Consider the following 26768-nt stretch of genomic DNA (forward strand, 5'->3'; position numbering starts at 1 on the left):
TCCACAGGTTACATACCCCTCAGCGCCCTCGGAGGGCCTCACAAAATGAAGGATGAACGCTACGATCCAGCAGGCTGCACGAGGCCTGCAGCGCTGCCCTCCAATTAGCCACAACTAAAGGATCCTAACTGGCCAATCAAGGAAAGCGGATCACAAACGCACCAATCAGGGCTGAGGGGGATTTGACCACGCCTCTCATGTTGAGAATAAAAACAGGGCTATGAACCCAATAAAGAGTGTTATCTCCACTCAACTGAGTTGGTGTCGTTCTTTCTGGGAACAGCGTGTTCTTTCTGAGTAATGTACATACAGCTATAACCTCTCCTGTGCTATAGGCTCCGCAGAACCATAGCAGCTAGCTACATGCACTGATTATTTATTGATAAATTGTCTTTTTTTTTGTCATGATGTTACCATCTCAGGATCAAATGAATCAAAACACAATAGCTTATGGTCTATCCCTGGAAAAAGAAGCATCAGTTCCCTTTGCTGCAAGTAAGGTAATTGACAAACAAGCACATAACTTATTGAAGCCTCATTATAAAGAGCAGCAGAACATGCATCAGAATAATAATATAGAAGAGCACTATTTATTAACTAACAGATGAACCACTACAAAGAAATACAGAAATCAGGTTTCACATTGCTATAGTCCTGTGAGGAATCTTCACTGGGCTTTAACTGAGGTTCACATCACTGGATTTTAGAGAATTTTAGTAATGGTGTTCATCAAGCACACTCTGATATTTTACATGATACGGGATCCAATCAAAATGTTGGGGAAGAAGACCAGCAGAGAAGCAAATAAAATCTCATGAGAAAGATGGTCAAGGCTAAAATTTTATAGTTCAAAGAAAGAGGTCTTTGTGCATCAAGAAAATAAAAGCCACATTCAATAAAACCAAATTTCAGATTGATTTAGAGTACATACATGGAAGGAAAAAGCGGAGCAGAGAATGAAAATGATAGATGGATTAACATCGTGGTTAGAAAGAGGGGAGGCAACAACTATAATTCAGAAGGTCAGAAACTGTTGTGGATGGAGAAACATGATCACCCTGCGGGCATGGAAGAATTACCACACCCTGCGGGCATGGAAGAATTACCACACCCTGCGGGCATGGAAGAATTACCACACCCTGCGGGCATGGAAGAATTACCACACCCTGCGGGCATGGAAGAATTACCACACCCTGCGGGCATGGAAGAATTACCACACCCTGCGGGCATGGAAGAATTACCACACCCTGCGGGCATGGAAGAATTACCACACCCTGCGGGCATGGAAGAATTACCACACCCTGCGGGCATGGAAGAATTACCACACCCTGCGGGCATGGAAGAATTACCACACCCTGCGGGCATGGAAGAATTACCACTAATTGGTAGTGCATAAAATAAACTGTACACAGTGCAAACATGTAAACAAAGAAATGTAAACAGATAATGAGTATAAACAAACTGCAGTACAGAGAGAACAAAAAGAAAATCAATAAAGTGCACAAGTAAGAGGTCTTAAAAGAGTCTCTGTTTGAGTTTGTCATTGAGGAGTCTGATGGTGGAGGCGTAGCAGCTGTTCCTGAACCTGGTGGTGGGAGGCGTGGCAACTACACCTCTTTCCTGATGGCAGCAGTGAGAACAGAGTGTGTGTTGGGAGATGTGGGTCTTTGATGAATGCTGCTACTCTCCGACAGCAGCATTCTCTGTAGATGTTCTTAATAGTTGGGAGGGTTTTGTCTGTGACATCCTGGGCTGTGTCCACTACCTTTTGGAAAGCTTTACACTCAGAGATATTGGTGTTCCCATGCCAGATTGTGATGCAGCCGGTCAGCACACTTTCCACCACAGCTTTGTAGAAATTTGTCAGGGTTTCTGATGTCATACCAAACTCCTGAGGAAGTAGAGGCACTGATGTGTTTTCTTCATGATGCCATTAGTGTGTTGGGTCCAGGAAAGATCTTAGATAGTGACGCCTAAGAGTCACCCTCTCCACCTCTGATATCCCAATGATTACTGGATTGAATATATCCATGATAGTAACATAATTAAATTAAACAATAGTAGGCATTCAGCCCTCTCGTTGTACTTTCAATTTTTAAAATCTATCACATATTTATCCAATTCTCCATTCAAGGCCACAACGGAAGCTGTCTCCACTACCTCTGCAGGAAAAACACTCCAGAATCCAGCCATATATCATGTATAGGCTTTTCCCCACACTACTTCCCCTTTACTTTGTCCATAATTGAATTCCATTTCCCTTATTTTCTGTCTTTCCTTCGTTTTAATTACTGTCATGGAAACCAGAAATTAAAGTTACTATTTTAATGTTTTGAGATCCAAAATATTATTTTACAGTGAAATTTTGAGAGGTATTCATTTCCCATGTTGTACAGACCAAAGACAAAGTACTGACTGGTGATAAATAGCAAAATATTTGATTGCATGTGTTCTAGATTACGAAGTCCATTCTGCAGAATAGAAGTACAGTGTGGTTATTGTTTGTTTTAGCAGTTTCTCCCTTTGGCAATACCATCTAGATACAACTAATACAACCAAAGAATCCACATGCAACAATACTTACTATTCAGTAAACAGGCAAGATTGATCTTTACCACAAAACTTTTACAAGCAACAATTCTACCAACTAGCTTTGGCATCTCCCCAGTGACTCCCTGAATTTATCCTGGAGACAAACAAAGCTCCAGTCCTCGGCACAGAGGACTGTGTGTGCAACTGCAATCAGGGAGCAACCTGAGGTTCCGCTCAGACTGCTGTGATGCCATTTGATAGATTGCAATAGCTAATGATATCTTTTACATGTTTATATTCAGAGATATTTTAAACAGTTTGAAAGGATCAAAATAACTAAAATAGTGTTTAAAATAAAATGATCTTAAAACAGAAATTAATTAAAAAAATATTGGGTACCACAAACTTACCTTCTCAATCTAGATCAGATGAAAAGGGCAAAGCTACATACACCTGGCCTGATATGAACTATACTTAGTATCTCAACTCACAAGTCTATTGACAGGTTTCCCCAGCACTTGTTCATTAAACTCTATTTCTGGACTTTGTGCCGAGTTTGGCAGCAGAGAAGGAACTAACAGGCAGACATGGGCAGCAGGGAATCACTAACCCATGCAATTCTTTTGGTGGTAGTTCCCTTTAAACCCCTGACTGTTGTTCAATTCAACCAAGACCCATGATTTCTTTAACATGTGTCTCAAGTGAACTAAAGTAAAAGTTAGGGAAAATATGAATAATTAGTTTTGAAAGTCTTATCGTCTAAGTAAATAACGCAAATGAGAAAAGAATCAGAAATGTAAATCTGTATTACACATATTTTCTGATATCCTCAGCAAGTGACTTACAGTTTTTTCTCTTCCTCCGATAATTGATCACTCTGACAGACCTTTAGTACAATCCCTGACTTTCCTTTCTTTTGCCACGTAGACATTACCTAGAAATGTGAAATGAAGACCAATTTTAAAATGAAGAAAGTGTACAAAAAGTACACTTTTCAACCTGATCACACTCTTCTGAGAATGATCATATTAATACAGAAAAGAATCTTCACAATTCCTGTCAATAATTTTGTAGCTGGGTTCTATAATAAATACTTAGCCAGTATCTATAACTTCTGAAGCTTATGAAGAATTGGTTCTCGTACTTAAGTTCAAAAAAAACCACTGTACCAAGTGACATTGTATGATGGTAAAGACCACGGGTCAAGTATGAACAGAAATTAAATGTGAAGATTAGAAACCTTAAAAATTTTTTTAACATGATATGGCAAGTTACATTTCTGATATCATAATCCCTGAAGCACATCACATTCCACATGGATAAGCTGTAACCTCAAAACATAAACAGTGAATTTTCAAATTTCTGCCAACTATTACCCACCACCCCACCTCCACCCCCTGTAAACCATGATTTGGTTCAACTGTTTCCAGCTGTCCTTAACCTGTTCCCATTGCTCTAGTCTGGCCAATTTCACCTCTCGTTCCTCACTCACCCCAGTGATCTCTTAACCAACTACCCTACCTGTCTCTCCACTGTGTTGCTCCCTCTCTTACTTAGCCAGTATTTATTACTTCTTGGTCTGAGAACGTGAGCCAAGATAATCAGTCAGACCATATTAATGCGGAAAAAAATCTTCACAATTCCTGTCAATTCTTTTGTAGCTGGGTCTATAATAAATAAGCATCTGAACCTCATGAGGAACTGGTTCTGGTACTTCATGGCTTCTCCATGGATTGTCACCTTGTTGTGGTGGAGAAGCGTGTGGTCCTGGGATCCCAAGAGTGATGCTGTCTGGAGCTATGATCCTGGTAGAGCCACCCATGGCAGTGAGGTTGAGGGTGAGGTCCCTGACATAGAACAATCCAACCAAGACCTCAACAGTGAAACAGGCAGGTGAAGTTACTTCAAACACACGGCTGTGACAGATCATGTTATATTTTATATTATATATAGATATGTTTTAAAGGAGATAAATTGTGTGGGGTTTTTAGTTAGGTCACACAGATAGAAACACTTCAAAACAGATCTCATTTAAAATGCTGGAGCTCTGCTCAAGTCAGACATAGAGACTTCACAAGTGTTAACTGGACATGCTGTGGAGTAATGGATTATTGTTTTGGAAAGTAACAGATGAACAAACTCAGAAGATTAGGACCAGTGCTGCAGTCTGAATGCAGTTTGCTTTTCTAAGAGGGTCATGTGAGTGAGTGAATGAGAGAGAGAGAGAGAGAGAGAGAGAGAGAGAGAGGGAGAGAGAAAATTCAGTTCTACAGTTCAGCAGCTGGGACTGGAACATGACAAGCTGGAAAGCTTGTGGAAAAACCCAATTTTGAAGATGGGTTGTGAGTGCTTAGTTCAGTGTTTTCAAAGCCCTTGCAGTCCATACAAGAGGAGATGGCTGGCTGTATAATGTTTCACTTGAAATAAGGGAAACAAAAAGGAACTCTGTGGTGATCTGAAAGCCTTGATGGGGCAAGTTTCTTCAGCAAGACACTGAAGTGGCTGATCAGAAGAGATCAGTTATGAGTGTCCAATGAGCAACAAATCTCACCCTGAAAACCAACAAGAATTTTCCTGAGCAGTAACCATTTACCTTTCAAGCACCAAAGCCTGGAGAACTTCATAAATATTAAATTCTGTGCACAATACAAGAATTGTCTGTGTTACGAGCCCAAAGGACCCCAAAACCCAGCAGCAATAGACATTCACCAAGACAAGTGGTTTTTAAAACAAAAGTTATAATTAAACTTTAAATAGAATCAAACTTTTAAATAGAATCAAATTTTAACTTAACTCTATACTTATACTTAACTATATACTAACCCAAATTAATCCCCTTCTAATTCTAAGCCCACGAGTATGCAATGTGTGTGTAAATTCAAGAAAAAGTTCTTTGGTTCACAGTTCAATCTCATTTCTTGAGGTAACTTACACTGTGCACAGAATTTAACATGTATAAAGTTCACCAGGCTTTGATGCTTGAAAGGTAAATGTTTACCGCTCAGGAAGGTTCTTGTAGGGTTTGCAGAGAGACTTGTTGTTCCAGGATTTCCACAACTGAGGTACCACCATTAGTCACTTCAAGGTCTCACTGATGAAACTTGCCCCATCAGGGTTTTCCAGATAGTAACCTCTTCCTCTAGGCCACCACAGAGGTCCACTCTGTTCCTCTTATTCCAAGAGAAACCTCAGTCAAATAGCGCTTCCAGCCATCCACTGCTTTGGAACTTTTCATCAGTTCTTCCTGGATAGCGCTGTTCAGTGTCCCACACACACTGACTGAGAGAGCTTGTGACCTCTCTCTTTCTCTCTCTCCAACTGAGACTCCAGTAAAAAGCATGCGACTTGCAAAACCCCCACCTTCTCCAGCAAACAACAGGATTCTTCCTCTGCACAAGTTGTTTTCTTAAGTATAAACAAAACCCAGGAGTGACCTTTCTGTGAGCACTTTGCAGAAAGGGTACTTGTAGTCAACCTGACTCCAGCAAGACAACGGTCATGCATTTTATGAGCCATTTCCATTTGCACCTACTTGTGAAATGTGCATAACATTTTCCAGAGATCCTGCCATGTGAATTCTTTAGTCTTTCAAATAAGATCTGTTTTAAAATGTGTGTATGTATGTAACCTACTCTAAATTTTACCAAATTCCCCAAAATATTATAATCATTACACCTGCAACCAGTGAACTTGGAGGAGTGAGAAATGAGATTGGATTGTGAATCAAAGAACTTTTCTGAACTTATACACACATTGCTTACATGTACGCTTAGAATTAGATGGGGGGCTAAGTTAATGGTAATAAGTTAAAGTTTGATCCTGTTTTTATTTTCAAGAAAATTAAAAGTAACTTTCATTTAAGTAACCATTTGTCTTGGTGAATTTCTACTGCTGCTGGGTTTTAAGGTCCTCTGAGCCCATAACAAGGTTGATGAGGGCTGCAACAAATCCATAATCTCCAACTGTGGTTTCCATGCCACTGAAATTAGTTGATTGATTTGTGTTTCTTGGAGTGCAACATTAAGTACAACAAATATACGCAAAGGCGTCATCGCTCTGTGGAAAATGGAACGAAGTCCATCATCCTTGACCTCAAGGGATATCCACAATAGTCCCAAACCCTTCTCTCCATTTTATGCTTGGCATCTCCCCTTTCCCACATTTGTCTCGAAAAAAGTACCAAACCAAATTCTTTCTAAGGATGCTGCCTAACCGCTGAGTCCTTCCAATTTTTTGTTTGCTCATGAAAGTTCTATTCTGGCAGACCCTTCAATCTGAACATTAATCATGTTTTTCCTTCCACATATGGTGCCAGACCTGCTGAGGATTTCAGATATCTTCTGTATTTGTTTCAGATTTCCACTGTCTGAACTTTATTTTCAGTCCATTCTTCATCATCCATTTGATTTGGTTGAAAACCCAGTCCTCACCCCACTGTCATCAGCTTGAAACGACCACACTTGCCTGTGTCCAATGTAATCTACTGAGTCATGGCCAGTAAGTAATGTACAATCATGTGTGGTAGTGTAACTTCACCTTTACCGCTAGGATCTGTCAATGAAGCCCCCAAAATCTACATTTATCTGCTGACCCTTGCTAATGACATCCAAAAAGACGGCTTTTTAAACATCGGCACCCCAATACTCAATTTCTTTCTTATTATAATCCCTTATCATCTTTAATTATCAAAATTCTTAACTGATGTCAGCACTACAAGAGCATAAATTTTATTCAACTAAAAAGATGTAATAGTTACCAAACTCCATCACACACTTCCAAACCATCAACTCCATACTTTTGTCAAGCAAATCTAAGCAAGATAGTTCACCACCTTTAATGTTACATTTAACTCTCAGTTGCATTCTGATATCTCTTCTTTCTTTGGCTTGGCTTCGCGGATGAAGATTTATGGAGGGGGGTAAAAGTCCACGTCAGTTGCAGGCTCGATTGTGGCTGACAAGTCCGATGCGGGACAGGCAGACACGGTTGCAGCGGTTGCAGGGGAAAATTGGTGGGTTGGGGTTGGGTGTTGGGTTTTTCCTCCTTTGTCTAAGCCATCATTAAAACCACAAAGTTGTCTCCATCCTTGCCTCAACTCCACTACTGCAGAAACGCTCATGAATGCTTTAATTATTATGCTTTTTTCACCAACAATGGATCATTCTTAAGCAAGGTCTCAATATTTACAAGATACGGCAGCAGGAGTAAGCCCATCAAGTCTGTTCCACCATTCTAATCATGAGCTGATCCATCCTCCCACTCAGCCCCACTCCTCGGCTTTCTCCCCGTAACCCTTGATGCTCTGACTAATCAATTATCTGTCAATCTCTGCCTTACATACACCCAACAATCTTGCTCATAGTGTTGCAGTGGCAACAAATTCTACAGATTCACGACTCTGACGAATGAATTTTTTTTGCATCTATTTTAAATTGAAGCCCTTTTATCCTGATGTTGTACCCTCTTGTCCTAGAGTCCCTTACCATGGGAAATATCCTTGCCACAACTGCTCTGTCTAGGCTTTTCAGCATTTGAAATATCTCTATGAAGACCTCCCTTCATCCTTCTGTGCAGTTCAAGAGCTGACAAACATTCCTCATATGCTAACCTTTTATTTCCTAGTATTATTCTAGTAAATCTTATCTAAACCCTCTCCAATTCCAGCATATCTTTTATCAAATAAGGCCCCCAAAACTGCACACAGTACTCTAAGTGAGGTCTCCCTAGTACATTATAGAGTCTCAACATTATGTCCCTGCTCTTGTATGCTATTCCTCTAAAAATGAATGCCAACATTGCATTCGCCTTCACCTCCAACTCAACCTGGAGGTTAACCTTCAGGGAATCCTGCTTGAGGACGCTCAAGTCTCTTTACACTTCAGAATTGCATCGGTCTATTTCTTTTAGCAAAGTTCATGACGCAAAATGCTTTCCATTTTCCCACCTCTCCCATTCTCCTAATCTATTCAAGTCTCTCTGCAGCCTTTTTGTGTCCTCAGCACCACCTGCCCTACCACCTGTTTTAGTATCATCTGCAAATCTAGCCACAAAGCCATCTATTCCATAATCCAAATCATTTATGTACAATGCAAAAAGAAGCAGGCCCAACACCAATCCTTGGGGAAGCCAACCAAAATAGGATCCCTTTATTCCTACTCCATGTTTCCTGATGATCAGCCAATGCTTCACCCTTGCTAGTATCCTTCCTTTAATTCAAGATTCAAAATTCAATTTATTGTCATAGTAATAAAGGCAGACAGATTCACCACCGGCAGAAATTGTCTTAGAGTCTCTTACATTTCTTAGTCAGAGAAAGAGAAGCAAAAGAGAGACCCCAAGAGTTACTGAGTATCTGTAGACTCGCCCCAGTGCTTCTGCAGCCTCCATAGCCGCCCTGTGTCCAGTCCAAACTGTTGACAACCTGAGCTTCAGATCGAAACCTCCGAAACGGTCAAGGACCCTTTGGTGCCCTTGGTACCTCCTTGCATCCCTGTTCCGATACCTGGTACCCTCTGGCCAATTCAGCCATTCTCCAGCAGTCCACAGCCTGGCGTGAGTCTCCTGACTGTAGTCTCCAGCACCCTGCAGCATCCGTGGGTTCTTTGCCTAAAGTCTCCAGCAACCTGCCGCAGAGCCCCCTCACTAGTCCACCTCCATGGGTCGTCTCTTCCGCTTCTCCTACTCAGACAGGGTTTGGTTTTCCTGTTTTCCGGTGCCCTGCTCCAGTCCTTCGCTTCCCAGGAGTCTGCAGCCTCTCATGGCTACTGCCGATTAATAGGCGCCGCCATCTTGGGCGCAGACCCCGAGGTCACGGGATCTCAAATAGAAACCACCATTGGCTCCTTCAACGACGGTGCAAAGCCAACAACAGTCGACTGGGCAGCTGGACCCCAAGGGAGTGGTGCATCTCTGCTCCCTCACTCCCCTTGGGTCAGCACCAGTGCTGCCACTACAATGGCTGTGGGAGCGCCGCCATACAAACACATATATGTGGTAATTTGTCTAAGGCTTTTTGAAAGTCAAAATACACAACATCCACCGCATCTCCCCTGCCTCTCCTACTTGTGATCTCTTCAAAACATTGCAATAGATTTGTCAGACACAATTTTCCTTCAAGGAATCACACTGACATGCACCTCCAAGTATTCCATAATCTCACCCTTGATCAATGACTCCCAACTACCAAGCTCATTTCCTCTCTGTTCCTTTTGCTCCCTTCTTAAACAGTGGAGTGCAGCTACCGAGAACCATGCCAGAATCATCCATCCACGCTTCAAATGGTTTCGTAGGAACATTCCCTCCTGCAGTTTCCTTTAAAACTGTAAAAACACAGAAATATTTTCTCGAGAATCCAATAATTTAATCATCACAGCTACTAAGGTCCAATAGATCTCTAGAAATCCCTCCATATTTTCAACCAATTGTTTCTCAGTAAACAGATCTTATTAATTATTTCACCAAGTCTTTTGTCATCTGCCCTCACAGCTCTTTATGTGGCTTGGCATCAATACTTTTTTGTCTGATTGATCTGCAATGCAATTCAGATGTCTGTAAGTGCAATAAATGAAAATGATAAATGCTAATCAAAATACAATGTTTATAGTATTGGAAATTATTGACTTCTAAAGTATGCTCTTACCTGTGAGTAAAAGGATTTATAAATTTTCGTGCCTGGCATCAGTGCAAAGATCAGGCAATTCGATGGTGAGTGCAAATGAATGGGCAGATGAGGAAGCAACGATTTCTTGTATTCAATGATAATGATAGCGACCACACCTGGAGAATTCTGAGGCACAATAAGTTAAAATTAGACTCATTTGAAAAGAACAGGGTGAACTTTGACTCAAGTTTCATTGCATTGATCAATTAAATGTTGTAATAGAGAATGAAATACCTAACACTCAATTAAAGCATTAAGAACAGTAAAAATAAACATTTTCTTAGTCCTTTTTATCAAATGCTGTTACATTTACCACTGTGGAGCACCATCTTTGCTCAGTTTTATTTGTTAATGGCAAAAGTGAGAAAATATTATTTTGTGAACCCTCATGGGGTTTAGTGTAGGTTATACTTCACAACCAGAGGAACACTTCACAAAAGGCATCTCATTGAAAATGCAAGAGTTTTGCTGAAACTGTTGAGGATCCAGTTGAAGAATGTTGATCTATTGTGTATGGACAATGAGGTCCAGGCTCAGAAGTACAGATAAAATCTTTCAAAGATTGGGATTGGAACTTTGGGAGAGGCTTTTGTTTTTTACAAGCAAAGAGAGGAAAAAACAAACAGGATTCTTCTCTGTGAGAGGGAGAGAGAGAGAGAGAGAGAGAGAGAGAGAGAGAGAGAGAAGTCAGTTCTACAGTAGCAGTTGAGGCTGCAAAATGGCAAGCTGGCAGGCTTGTTGAAAGACCCCATTTTGAAGATGGGTTGTGAGTTCTGAGTTCAGAATGTTCAAAACCCTTGTAGAACCCTTGTAGAAACTCATGATGGAGTAAGTTTCTTCGGCAAGACGCTGAAGTGACTGATCATGGGAGATCAGTTTGTGTGTGTCCCACAAGCAACAAATCTCTCTCTGAAACCAACAAGAACCTTCCTGAGTGGTAACTATTTAACTTTAAGCACCAGCCTGGTAAAGATTCTGTAGTGCTACTCATTGTTGTTGCTGATGAACGGTATAAGAATTGCCTGATACTGGTGAACTTGGAGAAGTGAGAAGTGAATGATTGGATTGTGAAACAAAGAACTTTCCTGAACATATACACATTATATACACATGTGCTTAGAATTAGAAGAGGGTTAAGTTAAATTAATAATAATAATCATAAGTTAAATTTTGATCTTGCTATTATGTTTAAAGAAAATTAAAAGCTACTTTTGTTTCAGTAACCATTGTCTTGGTGAACTTCTATTGCTGCTGGGTTTTGGGGTCCTCTGGGCCCGTAACAATGACAATCACAATGCCTGACAAAGAGAAATCAGGTTATAAATGGAGATTCATTCATCACTGTTAAAAAGATAAGATTTCAAAGATTTTATTAGAGAACATGTACAATTCTTTTGTGATACAAATCTGAGCTCTGAATTACATATTTATAACATGGTTTGCTTTGAAAGCATATTTGAGGGGTCAAATTATATGTTTACGTCAAAAATTAAGAAGGGTTATATGAAAGAGGAAGATCGATTAGAACAAGAAATAACGGTCTTGGAAAAACATCTTCAAAAAAGAAATTCTGAGGACAAATGTAGACAATAAAAAACTACAATATAACACATTACAGACCTATAGAAAAGAAAAGGTGATTACAAGAACTAAATAGAGGTACTATGAGGTAGGTGAAAGATAACAAAGTACTTGCATGACAATTGAAAGCAGAACAGGTATTAAGAATGATTAATGCAATTAAAATTATTTATGTTCCTATTTACAAACTTCAAAAAATAAATGAATCATTTAAGAAATTTTATTCTAAATTATATAGTTCAGTCTTTACAAGATGAGAATAAAATAGATATTTATCTCAAATATATTTACCTAGACTGAACATTGTAGAACAAACAGAATTAAGTGCTAATTTTACACAATTAGAAGAGCAAGAGGCAAATAGTTCTTTACAAAGTAATAAAACACCAGGAGAAGATGGCTTTCCACCTGAATTTTATAAAAAATTTAAAGATTTATTGATTCCTGTGATACCAAAAAAAGATAGAGATCCTTTGAAACCTTCATCATATAGATCTATCTCATAGCAAAATGCAGATTATTCGCTAAAATACCAGCAAATTGGATGACTAAATTATTATCAAAATTAATAAATACAGACCAAACGGGCTTTGTTAAAAAGAGACAGTCGGATAATGTGGCTAGATTAATCAGTATTATACATCTAGCACAAAGAAATTTTCAAGGGTAACTGTGACTTTAGATGCAGAAAAAAAAACTTTGATAGACTGGAATGGGATTTTTGCTTAAAGTCCTGGATACATTTGGACAAACTTTTATAAATTGGATTAAAGCACTACATTATGATCTTAAAGCTAAAGTAGTAACTAATGATGAGATCAAATAGCCAAGGATGCCCTTTATCTCCAGCTTTGTTTATATTAGAGCCATTAGCAGAAGTAATTAGAAGTGATTTAGAAATTAAAGGATTTAAGGTTGGTCAAGTAGAGTATAAAATTAGCTTGTTCGCAGATGATGTCCTAATATATTTGACAGAACCAGAGACTTCCTTACGGAAATTACAAGTTAATTTAGAAGAATATGGTAAAATTTCTGGTTATAAAATAAATTGGGATAAAAGTGAAATTATGCCTCTTACAGAAGGAGATTACATTCTTTGTGAGAGAAATACTCAATTTAAATTGCAAAAGATGGGATTAAATATTTAGGGGTTGTGTAGAAAAGCATTTTAAAAACTCATATAAATTTAATTACTTGCCATTACTCAAAAAAGTTGAAGATGATTTAAAAAAATGGTTGACTCTGCCTGTAACATTAAAAGGAAGAGTTAATTGTATAAATGATGAAATTGAACAAAGGGAAGTATATCACCTAAAATGCCTTTGATTCAAAACCAACTTGTACTTTTTCAAAACATAATCAATTTTTAATCATTTGGCCAATAAGAATGTTAAAAATATTGAAGATTGTTATGAACAAGACCATTTGATGTCATTTGAACAACTGAGGAACAAATATGAAATACCTAATAATACTTTATTTTATTTCCAACTCTTTGTCAGGCATTGTGATTTTTGATGTAAACATATAATTTGACCCCTCAAATATGTTTTCAAATCAAACCATATTATAAATATGTAATTCAGAGCTCAGATTTGTATCACAAAAGAATTGTACATGTTCTCTAATAAAATCTTTGAAATTTTATCATTTTAACAGTGATGAATTTAATCTCCATTTATAACCTGATTTCTCTTTGTCAGGCATTGTGATTGTTATTGTTACGGGCCCAGAGGACCCCAAAACCCAGCAGCAATAGAAATTCACCAAGACAATGGTTACTGAAACAAAAGTTGCTTTTAATTTTCTTTAAACATAATAGCAAGATCAAAATTTAACTTATTAATATTAATTTAACTTAACTAGGTTCAGAGATGTCGCTACCTATTTGCAGTGAGGTGGAAACCTTTATTAGGAGAGGAAACATTAAGAAATTTACATCAACAATATATCTTTTACGGCAAAAAGGAATTATTAAACACGGACTGTATAAATCTAGACAGAAATGGGAGCAGGACTTGAATATTACAATTGAGCAAATATTATCTGATCTCTGTCAAGATAGTATGACAAATACTATTAAAGTAAGATATAGATTGGTTCAGTATAATTTCTTACATCAATTATATTTAAATCCAGAAAAATTGTGGAGAATGAAATCAAATTTATCAGATCAATGTTTTGGAGATGGGTACTTTTTTTTATTAAACACACTCAACTATGTAATATTTTAAGGTTAAAAACTCTTTTGGGCGGATTTAGGGAAATTTTTAAGAACAAATTACAAGTACAGTATTTCCATTAAACCCAGATCTATTGGGGAAAATATAGAAGGAACAAGACTCAAGTTGAAATTATCAATTTATCAAATGAAATTTGTTAAAATAGCATTAGTGGTAGCGAAGAAATGTACTGCAGTGACTTGGAAATCAGATTCGCATTTAGGAATGGGAAGGTGGAATGCAGAAATACAAAACTGTATTCCCTTAGAAAAGCACATATATAATTTGAAAATTAAATATTTTATATTTATGCAAATTTGGAGCCCATTTTTGCAAATATTAGGTATAAATATGTAGAAATGTTCTTCCAGCCTCTCTAGTCCTGTGTTAACCTTCTTCCTTAAAATGAAATGACTATATAAGACCTGTTTAATTCCAAAGTGTTGGAATACAACAATCTAAGCTACTATAAAGTTTCTCTCTTTTTATTACTTTCCTTTTTATTTTACTATATATAACATACTGCATATATCTTCTTTATAAGGGTGAGGGGGTGTGGGGATTGGGATAGGGAGGGAAGGGGAGGGGATATAACCATCATGTAATAAATGAAATTCTCTTCAATTTAAATACTCATATTGTATAATGATTAACTAATTACATGTATGGAAGAACCTTAAAATATTATAAATCTTATATTTTTGTGAATGAACCTGCTCCGTGGTTCTGGAGAAACGCCAACTCATCTTTACTGTGCAATGTATGGTATGAACGACAAATAAAGGTGACACTATTTACATTGCCATGAATCATAAAATGGGAGCTGGTCAATGACCAAAAGGAAGGAATTGATCATTTTTAGTTAAGAGGGTATGAATAACTGGAATATGTGTGGACACAAGAGAGTTTTAGTTTAATTTAGGCCTTGTGTTTAGTGCAGGCTCGACGGCCGAAGAGCCTGGTTCTGTGCTGCAGATTCAAATAACAGGAGGCAAAATAAAGCTCACTGAATTTGTTCACAGGCAGCAATACACATAAAGAATTAAATATGATGTGATTAATAGGGCTAATAGTACTAAGCAAATTGAGACTGTGGGGATTGAATGGCAAAACAGAAAAATTGGATAATTAGCCCCAGTATTAAAGACAAGACCAAATCCATGAAGCCTTATGGCTGAAATATACTCCAGTTTCTCACATTCTATGAAGACACCCGTTTAGTAACCATAGAGGTTCTGGTTTTGCAGGACCAGACCAAAGTTGCCCTAAGATGTCATCTTAAATTTTGTGCAGAATCTCTACAGTTAGGTCTGGACATAACATTGTATGTCTGAGATTTGAAGACATTACCTCTGAGCCAAGGTTAACAAATGTTCCTGATCTCTTTAAAACTTTTTTTTTGCCATAAAAACAATTTTACAACTGAGAAAATATTTCAGATGTCAACAGTTTAAAAACTGTCACAGTTAATCAGCAATAGCTGGGATTCAACCATTACCCATAACCAGCCCAAAAACTTTCATTCTTCAAATCGTGACTTCACAGGAAAACAATAAAAGGAATTCAACATCTAACAATTGGTTTCCAAAATTATTTATATTAACACTCACAAATGAAAATTGTTTGAGAAAGGATAAGTAGTAGCAGCAGCTGTTGACTGTCAAAGGCAATCAGGCAAAAGTTTTATTATGTATTTTTTCCCCAAACAACAGCTGCAGGAATGATGTTCCATTAGGCCTTCCATTATTTTTAACATCTGCAAGCTCTTTTTAGTAATATCTGACACCAATCCAAGTCTGGATTTAAATATCAAAATTCACTATAGAAACAGTGATGAGCATGAAACTAGTGCTGAGTTGTTTATTGGTCAGTTTACAAAAGAGATCTCAATTCCCCAGGTTACAGAAAAGGAAAAAGACAAACATACTGAAGTTACTACTTCCTTGACTCTTGCTACATCAATTCAACTGATGTGGCAGATTTTCAAATTTTCTTCCTGTCCTTCCCATGAGCATCCGTGAGGTATGTTGCTGCATTCAGATGGAGAACAATCAAAACACATCTTGAACAATGAAAAACCTCCAGGTTTTGCACTGATATTACAACTGTCATTACATAATACAATTTTGAAACCAAGAACTTCCTTGATTCATTTTCAGCATTTAATATATACACTCTGAAACATAACAGTGTATTGAACCATCATGAAATGTCATTGGAAGAGAAAATCCATGCCAGTGGTTTTACCAGCAAGTGAACCAGCTCCTAAAATGGCAAATGCACTGCTACAAGTACATGAAAAAGCCCATACACGAGACAGGGTTTTTGTCCTCTCCGATGAAGTCACTTCCGGACCAGGTGTATAAAAGCACAGGCTAAAGACCTGAATAGATCAGTTTTGAACTCAGCTCTACAACGTGTACATCACTTTCTTTCAGAGCTTCATTACATTGGTGACCACAAAGGTCCCGATGATATTTGAACCCCAGGATGGAGAACTTTTCTTCGCTACACACAGTTTCACTAAAACTGCCAACATTTTGGACTTCACAAAATGGTTTAATCCGGTGGAAGCCCAATTTCAGTTGCGGCAGATAACATGGGATTCCACAAGGTACTACTATGCGGTGAGTGCCCTGGATCAGGAGACAACAGGCCGGGTTTCTGATTTCCTCCAACAGCCCCCACAGAAGGGCAAGTATGAGGCATTCAAGGAACTATTGATCCGCACTTTTGGCCTCTCACGGCGCAAGCGAGTGGCACGCTTGCTCCACTTGGACGGCTTAGGAGACAGTACCCCTTCTGCACTAATGAACAACATGCTGACACTAGCAGAAGGACATAGGCCCTGCCTGATGTTTGAACAAGCCTTTCTGGAGCAACTACCAGAGGACATGCCAACAAGGGCTTCATTGACTCACAGAGGGTTGCGGACCACCTGCAGGAAGGTGGGGCATCTGTGGGACTTATCGCCAGACCACGCACACGACAGCAGACCTGATTGGACCCGGCAACAGACTGACAATCGTCCAGAAGACAAAGAGACAAGGATAATGTCCAATGGTGTTTCTATGACCAAAGATGGGGCACAGATGCTCACCGCTGTTGCCTTCCCTGTGCATTCCAGGGAAATGCTGGGGCCAACTGTCACTAATGACATTGAGGGCCGCAAACAGCAACGCTATTTGGACTTTTGGCATGCGTATAGTCCACTGCTAGTCAGTTCACAAGGACTTTCACGTTGGCCACAGTTGTGCAGTGCTAATTTCCTCAGGCATACAGCTTACTTGTCAATTTGGAAGGACAAAGGCTAGTCCATGTCAAAACATTCCAGACTTTCTCCTTTGGGGAGACCATATAACCGGCCCCACACCTGGACTCTGTTACATTCTCAGAGAACAAGTTTCCAGAATTTTGGAAGATTTTCCCTTGATATTAACACTGTAAATCACCTCAGTGATACCAACCGAAGGATCACCTCTGCATGCTGGCTCCCTACAGACAAGCTCCACTCTATCTAACCAAGGAGGGGTTTAAAATAATTGGAGATAGGAATTGTAAGGCGGTCCGATAGCTCCTGGGCCTCCCTGCTATGGTGCCCAAAGCAGCAGGGAGATGAAGACCTTGTGACGATTACCGCTGCTTGAATGAGGTTACCACACCAGATCGATACCCTGCACTGCATGTACCAGACTTCATGTCTAACTTGCATGGAGCTTGCACCTTCTCAAAGGTGGACTTTGTCAGAGGATATCGTCAAATCCAGGTCCTTCCAGATGACATTCCCAAAACGGCCCTCATTCCCCCTTTCGGCCTTGAGTTTCGAAGTGCCTTTTGGGCTCACGAATGCTGCACAGACATTTCAGCAGTTAATGGACAAGGTGAGACACGATCTGGACTTTACCTTTTATATACCTGGATGACATGCGTATTTTCAGCCGCAGTCGCCAGGATCATTTGTCCCACCTGCATAAGCTCTTCACTTGCTTAAGTGAGTTCAGTCTGACCATCAACCTGGCTAAGTGCCAGTTTGGGTTAGGAGCCATCGACCTTCTGGGCCATAGAATCGATGGGCACAGAACAATTCGCTAAACCCAACATGGTTCAGGGCCTTCAGAGGTTTGTTGGGATGATTATTGTTGATTTCTACCCTTGGCGGCTCGCATCATGTACCTCTTTGTCCTGATGTCAGGCAAAGCAAAAGATGTCACTTGGGATGAGGAATCGTTGGCTGCTGGTCCACCGAAGAATGAATGTGCCGACGGCCCTAACAGTGGACACATCCAGTACTATGGTTGGGGGAGTGCGGGAACAACATATAGAAGGGCATCGGAAGCTGTTAGTAGGCAACCGAGGCCACCTGAACTCAAGAACAGAGCACTTGATTGAAAGTTGTTGGCGCTATACCTTGCTATCCAGCATTTCAAATACTTCCTAGAGAAGGCAGGCACTTCACAGCCTTTACGGACCACAAGCTGCTAACATTTGCCATCTCTAAAGTGTTGAACTCCTGGTCGACTTGTCAACAGAGGTATCTGTCGTATATTTTGGAATTCATGACAGCCATCGAGCACATCTCTCAGAAGGCCAAAATCATACCAGATGTGCTACCATAGCCAGCCATTCAATCCGTGCAGGCCCTATCCCAAGGAGTGGACTATGACACATTTGTGGAGGCACAAGAAGTGGATGGTGAAATCCCATGTTACAGGATGACAGCCTCAGCACTCAGCTGGAAGGCATCCTGGTGGGCCCAGGGGAACGGAAGCTCCTGTACGACATATCTAAGGGTCGACCTCATCCAATCGTTCCTGTGGCCTGGAGCCGGCAGGTATTTGATGCAGTGCACGGGCTAGCACATCCGTCAATCAGGACCACCGGCCAGATGGTAGCCAGAGGCTTGTGTGGCATGATCTTCGGAAGCAGGTTAGCAATTGGGAGAAGGCATGCACACATTGTCATACATCCAAGGTCCAGCAGCACACAAACGCCCTGCTACAAATCTTTCAAGCCAGCATATTGGAGGATTGACCACAGTCACATGGACATTGTTGGCCCAATTCCTGCTCATATGGTGGATCGATTCACTGGATGGCCAGAGGCGGTTCCGCTTGTGAACAGAACTACAGAAACCTGTGCCAGGGCCCTGACTGCTACCAGGGTGGCACGTTTTGGACTACTGGGACACATCACGTCAGACAGGGGTGCCCATTCACCTCAAGCCAATGGTCAACATTGGCTAGCCTGCCAATGACGTTGGAACGCAGCTGCACCACAAGATTGCCTACCACCTGCAGTCCAACTGGATGGTTGAGAGGTTCCACAGGCCTATGAAGTTGGTCTCGATGGCATGCCTGAAGGGACCTAACTGGGTGGACTCTATGCCTTAGGTCCTGTTGGGAATTCGCACGGCGCCCAAGGATGATTTAAATGCCTCTCCTTGTGGTACCAGGATAATTCGTGCCTGCCCCAAAGGGGCAGGATGAGGCACCCGCAGACGTCCTCGGGAAATGCCGCGAGAGGCTTGGCACTTTGGCACCCGTGTCGACATTGCAACATGGTCAGTCTAGGACCGACATACTCAGGGGCCTATTTTACTGCAAGGGGAGCACGCCAGGCACTTTTGCAGTGGCTGTACAAGGGACCTTTCAAGGTGGTAAAGCACAACAGTTCCACGTGCATTTTAGACTTAGGAGGGAGAGAGGAGGCTTTTACCATAGACCGACTCAAACTGGCCCATTGGGATTTGGACCAGCCAGTTGTTCTTCAGGCACCATGGCGTAGGGGCAAGACCACCCAAACAGAAACAGATACAGAACACCTGGAGTGGGATTACCAGTTTGGCAGGGAGGATAGGGTCATGTGGCGACCCACTTACTAGCAAGCGAACCGGCTCCCAAAATGGCGGATGCACTGCTACAACCGCGGGAAAAAGCCCACACACAGGACAGGGTTTTTGGCCTATCCGATGACATCACTTCTGGCCTGAGAGGCAGGAACAGAAGTGTATAAAAACACAAGTTAAAGGCCTGAATAGATCAGTTTTGAACTTAGCTCTGCAACGTGTACATTGCTTTCTTTCATAGCTTAGTGAGTACTTTGCTACACCAATGTATTTTAATTTATAGCACCAGTGCAGTATCAGAGTCTTGCTTGATGTCAGTGGTTACCATCAGCTTATGCCTCATCTAAACAAAGTAGATGTAATTGAATATATTGTAAGGACAATGATGGCTCCCTTCCAGACAGACTGAACACCTTCTATAAATGGTTTGATGAGAAGAACAGGATGACACCAAAGAATGCTCCGTGTCCTCCTGATGAACAAGCCCCTGCACAGCCACAGACGAGGTGAGGAAAACCCTATCCAAGGTGAACCCTCACAAGGTGGCGGGTCCATCAACATACCTGGTCGGGTACTGAAGGACTGCACAGACCTATTGACAGAGATCTTCACAGACATCTTCAACACCTCACTGCAGCAGTCTATCATTCCCGCAGGGTTCAAGATTGCCACCATCATGCTGGTACCCAAGAAAGTGACAATAACAGGCGTCAATGACTACCGCCCTGTGACACTGACCTCTACCATTACAAAATGCATCAAAGCACACCTCCCAGAGACGTTGGACCCATTTCAATTCAAAATTGTTTCACAGACAATGCAATAGCCTTGTCACTTCATTCTGTCCTGACCCACCTCGCGAACAACGCCTTATATGCCAGGCTGCTGCTCATTGACTTTACCTCAGCATTTAGTACGATCATTCCCCAGAGGGTGGTGGAGAAGATGTCCTCACTGGGACTCAACACCCCTCCCTATAATTGGATCCTGGACTTCCTAATTGAAAGACCACAGAGTGTCCAGGTCAGTAGCAGAATGTCAAGCACCATCACACTGAGCATTGGCACACCTCAGGCCTGTGTACTTAGCCCACTCCTGTTCAAGCTACTGACCCACGAACACACCGCACCGCCAGTTTAACTCCAAGAGTGCCATTAAGTTTGCAGATGACACATTTGTAGCTGGCCTCATCGCAACTCCAGAGAAGAGGTGGAAAATCCTGTGAAATGGTGCAAGAGTAGCAATCTAAGTCTCAACATGGACTAGACAAAGGAGATGATCATGGACTTCAGGAGAAAGAATGACCACCCTCCACTATACATTAACACTCTGTAGTGGAGAGAGTGAGTGAGAGAGAGAGAGAGAGAGAGAGAGAGAGAGAGAGAGAGAGAGAGAGAGAGAGAGAGAGAGAGAGCACCAAGTTCCTTGGAGTTCACTTAACTAGTGACCTATTGTGGACATGCAACATCTCCTCGTTTGTCAGAAAGGAGCAACTGCGACTGCACTTCCTGAGAAGACTGAAGTAGGCAAGGCTACTGGCCATCATTAAGCCAACGTTCTATAGGAGCTCTATCAAGCACATCCTGAATGGCTGCATCATAGCATGGTATGGCTGCTGATAGAAATGGATTGGAGGTCAATCCACAGGACCATAAGAGTGGCAGAGAGGATCAGTGGAGTCTCCCTCCCACCAATGCAATCTCCTGGGATCATTGTTTGAAGAGGGTGCACAAAATCATTGAGGACCCCTTCCACGCTGAATATAGCATCTTTCAGCTGCTGTTATCGGGGAAGAGATACAAGAATATCAGAGCCAGCACCACAAGACTGAGGAACAGCTTCTTCCCATGGACAGTGAGAATGATAATAACCAAAGGAACTGCTCTCACTAACCATCTGGTTCTCACTTGTACAAAATAATATTTATCAATATTTATTTATTAGAGATAATATACTTGTCCTACATATGTTTGGTATGTATGTGTGTTGTCTCTGGTTGTGCGTCTGCATGTTTTGCACTGAGGACCGGAGAATGCTGTTTCGTCAGCTTGTACTTGCACAATCAGGTGGCATTAAACTTGACTTGAAATTTAATAATTAATATTTCTCATGTTAGTAATTAAGATATCAGCCTTTGAGCATTATACAAATGCAAGGCAACAAGAACTTGTACATCATAAAAAAAAATGCCACAGTCCAAGTAAAACTTCTGCATAATTATGGCAAATGGAAGACAAATGGAGGACAGTTGGTTCTTGTGGAGCACAGTACAGAGTTATATGACCACATATTTCAGAAGCGGTCATCCCAGATGGAGCTCAAGAAAGGCGGTCAGTGAAAAGATCACCACCAGGACAGGCCAGGCCAGCAGAAAAAATGAGCATGGATTTCATTCTAAAGCTATTTATTTATGTGTAGACACATTTCTGAATCCAGCCAGAGCAAAAATTATGACCTAAACAGCATAACTATACAAGGAGGGAAGAATAGGGATTCCGAAAATAATATGGGTAAGAAACATGATAATAAGGGAAATAAATGTGTTTCCCTGGCCAGACATGAATCTAGTATGACAAATAAAAAGAGGAATAAGGTGTGACAACATAAATTTAAGGAGCTGGCACCATATTAAAGACCAGGACCTCTTAAGACTGCTAGGTCCAGACCATTTCCGGTGCCTTGTGCTAGTATGTATATCAACAGGATAGATTGATGAAGAGATTGTGCAAGACAAAACTGAAAATGCTACTGCGCAATTAAAGTAACAAAAAAAGTGGCCTATTTAAGCTGTCCCTTTCTGTGGTTCCATTCTTAATGGCAGCATAAAATTAAATGCCTGTATTGAGTAAGAATACATTTCAACTCTGCAAATTAATTGCATCATTATGTCATAAAAAGGAAAATATTTGGAGGAACAATGTGGTCCACTTTGAAGATAACTTATGATTTTCAATTATCTAACAAAGCAATTAAAGTGTCTGTGGAAGGAAGATATCAAGAGATACAGACTAATTGCAGAAAAGACAAGCAAGATTTTCCAGCTGAGAAACAAAATGAGAAACAACAGATGTCTTTGCTCCATGCAAACTTTCATCTACCCAAGTTGGTTTAATCCCATAAGCTACAAATATTTGTCTCAACTATCATTTAAGTGAATTACAGTATTTGCCTCAACTAGATTTAATTGTCATGTAATAAAAAGTGTCATATTACACAAAATTGCCTTTTGTCTGCTGCAAGGCAGACAGATTAGCCATCGACTGAAAATACCTGAAGCGCTTCTTACAGTCAGAGAAAGAGAAGCAAAGGAGAGTTCCTCGGTGTCGCCGAGTGTCCGTGGATTCGCCTCCAGCGCTCCCTCAGCCTCCGGAGCCACATAGTCCTAACCATCGGCAGCCCGAGCTCCAGATCCAAACCTTCAATAAGATTAGGAACCTTTCAGTGACCTCAGCACCCTCTCACATCCTGGTTCTGATACCTGGTACCTCTTCAGCCAGTTTTGAACCAGTATCCATGAGTCCCTTGCCTGTTGCGAGTCCCTTGCAGCTGGGTTCCTCTCCTCGAATCACCAACAGCCTGCCACCTGTGTGGTCCTTCAGCCATAGAACTCCTCTCTGGTCCGCTGTCATGGTCATCATCCCGTGGGTTGCCTCCTCTCTTTCTACTTCTCAGTCCTGGGGCGGGGGGGACGACGACTGGTCTGGCTGTTTTCTGGTGCCCTGTGCCAGTCCTCCGCTGCCATGGAGTCTGCAACCCCTTGTGGCTGCTGCCATCATGGATGCAGGATTTTAAATAAAACCACCATTGGCTCCTTTAACAGGCTATTTAAAGCCCATACAGAGCTAATGCCAGTAACCTGGGCCGTTGGACCCTGTGGGAGCACTGTGTCTCTGCTCCCCATTCTCCGTGGGTCTGTACCAGTGGCATCACTGCCGTTACTGCAGCAATTTCATGCAGAAGCAAGTTCCAAATCCTAATCAATCTCTGGTTCAAAAAACAGGTTTCTTCTGAATTCTTTATTGGATTTGTGATGTCCCACTATTTCCTCTTCTTCATCCTTCTCTTACCCCTTTGACTATTTGCCAATCAAATTTGCCAGTCACCCGGATCTAGCTATTGCTTGCTACCTCTTTCCCACCCCTCCCACTTGCCTATTGATTGCTAAGACTCGCTCAACAGAGCAGTGGGTTCTCGGGACTTGAACCATCAATCAACTAATCTATTCACATGAGTGTGAGAGGGCTCGCAAGAGTTCCCTTGGGAACATTGGCATTGTAAATACTGTAATAATTTTGTAATTGTAAAAAGAAGGGTTTGTTCTTCGGATTTGGGAAAACACTGGAGTCTGTCATTTCTCTCTGGATTTAATGAGGAGAAAGCTTGGATTCTCCAAAGTGCGCACATTGCACAAACATTCAGCACGTACATTTTGCCAACAAGGTGAGAATGTCTGTCACAATGGAACAGCTGCAGCCTGTCCTCAAGCAGTAGCAAAAAATTTTGAAGAAATATAAGCCAGGCTAATTGACCAGCTTGCAGTGAAAATGTCTGTTGGAAATCCAGCCGTTGTAGAAGGTGAGCCTGAAGTTAAATCAAATTCGTCAGATACTTTAATGAACTCAGAGTTCTCATTTGACCCAGAGTCAAACACATTTGAAACTTAGTTCTAAAAGTATGAAGACTTATTTGCAGTTGACTTTGCTAAGTTCAATGATGCATGGAAAATAAGGCACTCGACAGCACGAACACTACATAAACTTCACTTTGCCAAAACTTCCCCGTGAGCTCAGCTTCAGGTAACACTTAACATGTTGGTAGAGATATTCGGTGAGCAAACATCACTGTTCAACATCTGCTATCAATGCCTCAAAATGACTAAAAAAGATACCAAAGATTTTGTGACACACGCAGGTATGGTGAATCGACGGTGCAAGCGTTTTAAACTCCCTACGCTGATGGAAGACCACTCTAAGTGTCTAGTCTTTGTAGCGGGAATAGTCGCACCAAGGTACCGACCTCAGAACATGTTTGTTAGCAAAGATTGAGCAGAAGTCAGATATGACTCTTCCAAGATTAACAGCTGAATGCTAATGCTTTATTAATCTGAAACATGACAGCAAAATGGCTGTATTCGGACAGTCAAGTCAGCAGACCCCACAAGGCAAAACAAAAGTGTGACCCACCCAACCAAACCACCCAGCACCTGTTGGAACTGCTATGAGTGGCATTATGATCGTGACTGTCCGTAGAGATGTCAAAGCTGTTGTAAATGCAAGCGCCTGGGGCATAAAGCAGAATGTTTTAGAGCTGGAAGACGGAAAACACCTGATAAGTTCGCTTCACCCGCAAAAGTGAAACCTATCACAGCAATGTTCAAGGTAACCAACACCAAATGCAGGAAATATGTGAAAGTGCACATTAACAGCATCCCAGTGAGGCTTCAAATTGATTCAGGGTCTGCCATTATCCAAATATCAAAGAAAACGTGGAAACTGATTGGTCAACCAGAGGTGACTCCAACTGAAAACATGGCACGTTTCCGTGGTGGGGGGGAATGGTATCCTGGTGTTGCTGGGTTCAGTTGACTGTTCTGTCAGCTTAAATAGCACAGAAGAAAATGGAACGTGTTATCTGGTAAAATGTCTAACTTCGACCTCATGGGTCTTGACTGGATCGAAAGATTGAACCTTCTGGACCAGCCACTCAACGATATTTCCACAAGTTGCAAGTGGCACATATCCCACAAGTAGCAAATACCTCACAAAAATTGCTGGTACAGCTAAAGCAATGCCATGCAACGGAATTTTATGAAGGCCTCGGAAGGTGCACTAAAATGAAGGCGAAACTTTGTCTTCTGCCAAACATGAAACTAACCATCCCATACACAGCACTGCAAGAAGTGGAACAATAATTGGAATGGCTGCAACATGAAGGAGTAATTGCACAGGTCACTACTCATCTTGAGCTGCATCTATTGTATGGTGGAAAAAAAATCGAATGGCTCCATATGCCTGTGCGCTGATTTTTCAACTAGCCTGAATAAAGCATCAATACCCAGTGCTATTGCCAGATGACCTCTTTGATAAGCTGAATATTGGCAAATGCTTTGCGAAAATTTACATAGCAGAAGCTTATCTACAGATGGAGGTTGATGACAAATCCGAGGAATTGCTAACCATCAACAAACACCATGGACTGTTCAGATACACATGTCTACCATTCAGAGTGAGGACTGCTCCAGCTATCTTTCAATAAATTATAGACACAATGCTGAACGATGTTCTGGGAGTTGCAGAGTACCTAGATGACATCCTGGTAATGGGAGAACACGTTCAAGAATTGTTTGATCATCTTGATTGCATTCTGACCTGCATCAAAAACTACAGTTTTCGAGTGTGTCCATAAAAGTACGCATTTTTCATGTAGTCAGTGAAGTATCTTGGTTCCATCATTGATGAACACGGACAACGGACAGATTCACAAAACACTGATGCTATCAAGCGCATGCCTGCACCTACAGATGTGACCATGATATGTTCGTTCCTGGGTCTTATCAGTCATGACAGTTCATTCAATTGAATTAAGTCAATGCTAAACTCAAACTTCTTTTGGTGCACTACGATCCAAACTTGGAAATGCGACACAGTCTGGGATGGGTGCAGTTATTTCTCACGTATTCCCATACAGGGGAGCTGGCTAATGGAGGACCTCAGTTTTCTTCAGGCTGACTTCCAGGCCAAACATTTTGGCAGTTTCCGCAAAACAGGACGTCAAGCGCTGAAGAGCTGGCTCTGAATGGGCAACTAAAGCGGCATCGTCTGCAAAGAGTAGTTCACGGACAAGTTGCTCTTGTGTCTTGGTGTGAGCTTTCAGGCGCCTCAGATTGAAGAGACTGCCATCCATGCGGTACCGGATGTAAACAGCATCT

General features: G+C 41.1%; 1 protein-coding gene across 7 annotated transcripts in view; it reads right to left on the reverse strand.

Moving 5' to 3' along the window:
• Positions 1 to 26768, reverse strand: part of dnaaf9 (dynein axonemal assembly factor 9) — a 194391-nt gene that overhangs the window by 36028 nt on the left and 131595 nt on the right. For all 7 annotated transcript variants that reach the window (XM_069923517.1, XM_069923521.1, XM_069923518.1 and 4 more), the window contains 2 exons: positions 10172 to 10318; positions 3378 to 3466 (listed from right to left, as the gene is read on the reverse strand). In XM_069923517.1, coding sequence (XP_069779618.1) covers positions 3378 to 3466; positions 10172 to 10318 — 236 coding nt within the window. The remainder of the gene's footprint in view (positions 1 to 3377; positions 3467 to 10171; positions 10319 to 26768) is intronic.

The sequence above is a fragment of the Narcine bancroftii genome, chromosome 3 (assembly GCF_036971445.1).
Source record: "Narcine bancroftii isolate sNarBan1 chromosome 3, sNarBan1.hap1, whole genome shotgun sequence".
NCBI lineage: Eukaryota > Metazoa > Chordata > Chondrichthyes > Torpediniformes > Narcinidae > Narcine > Narcine bancroftii.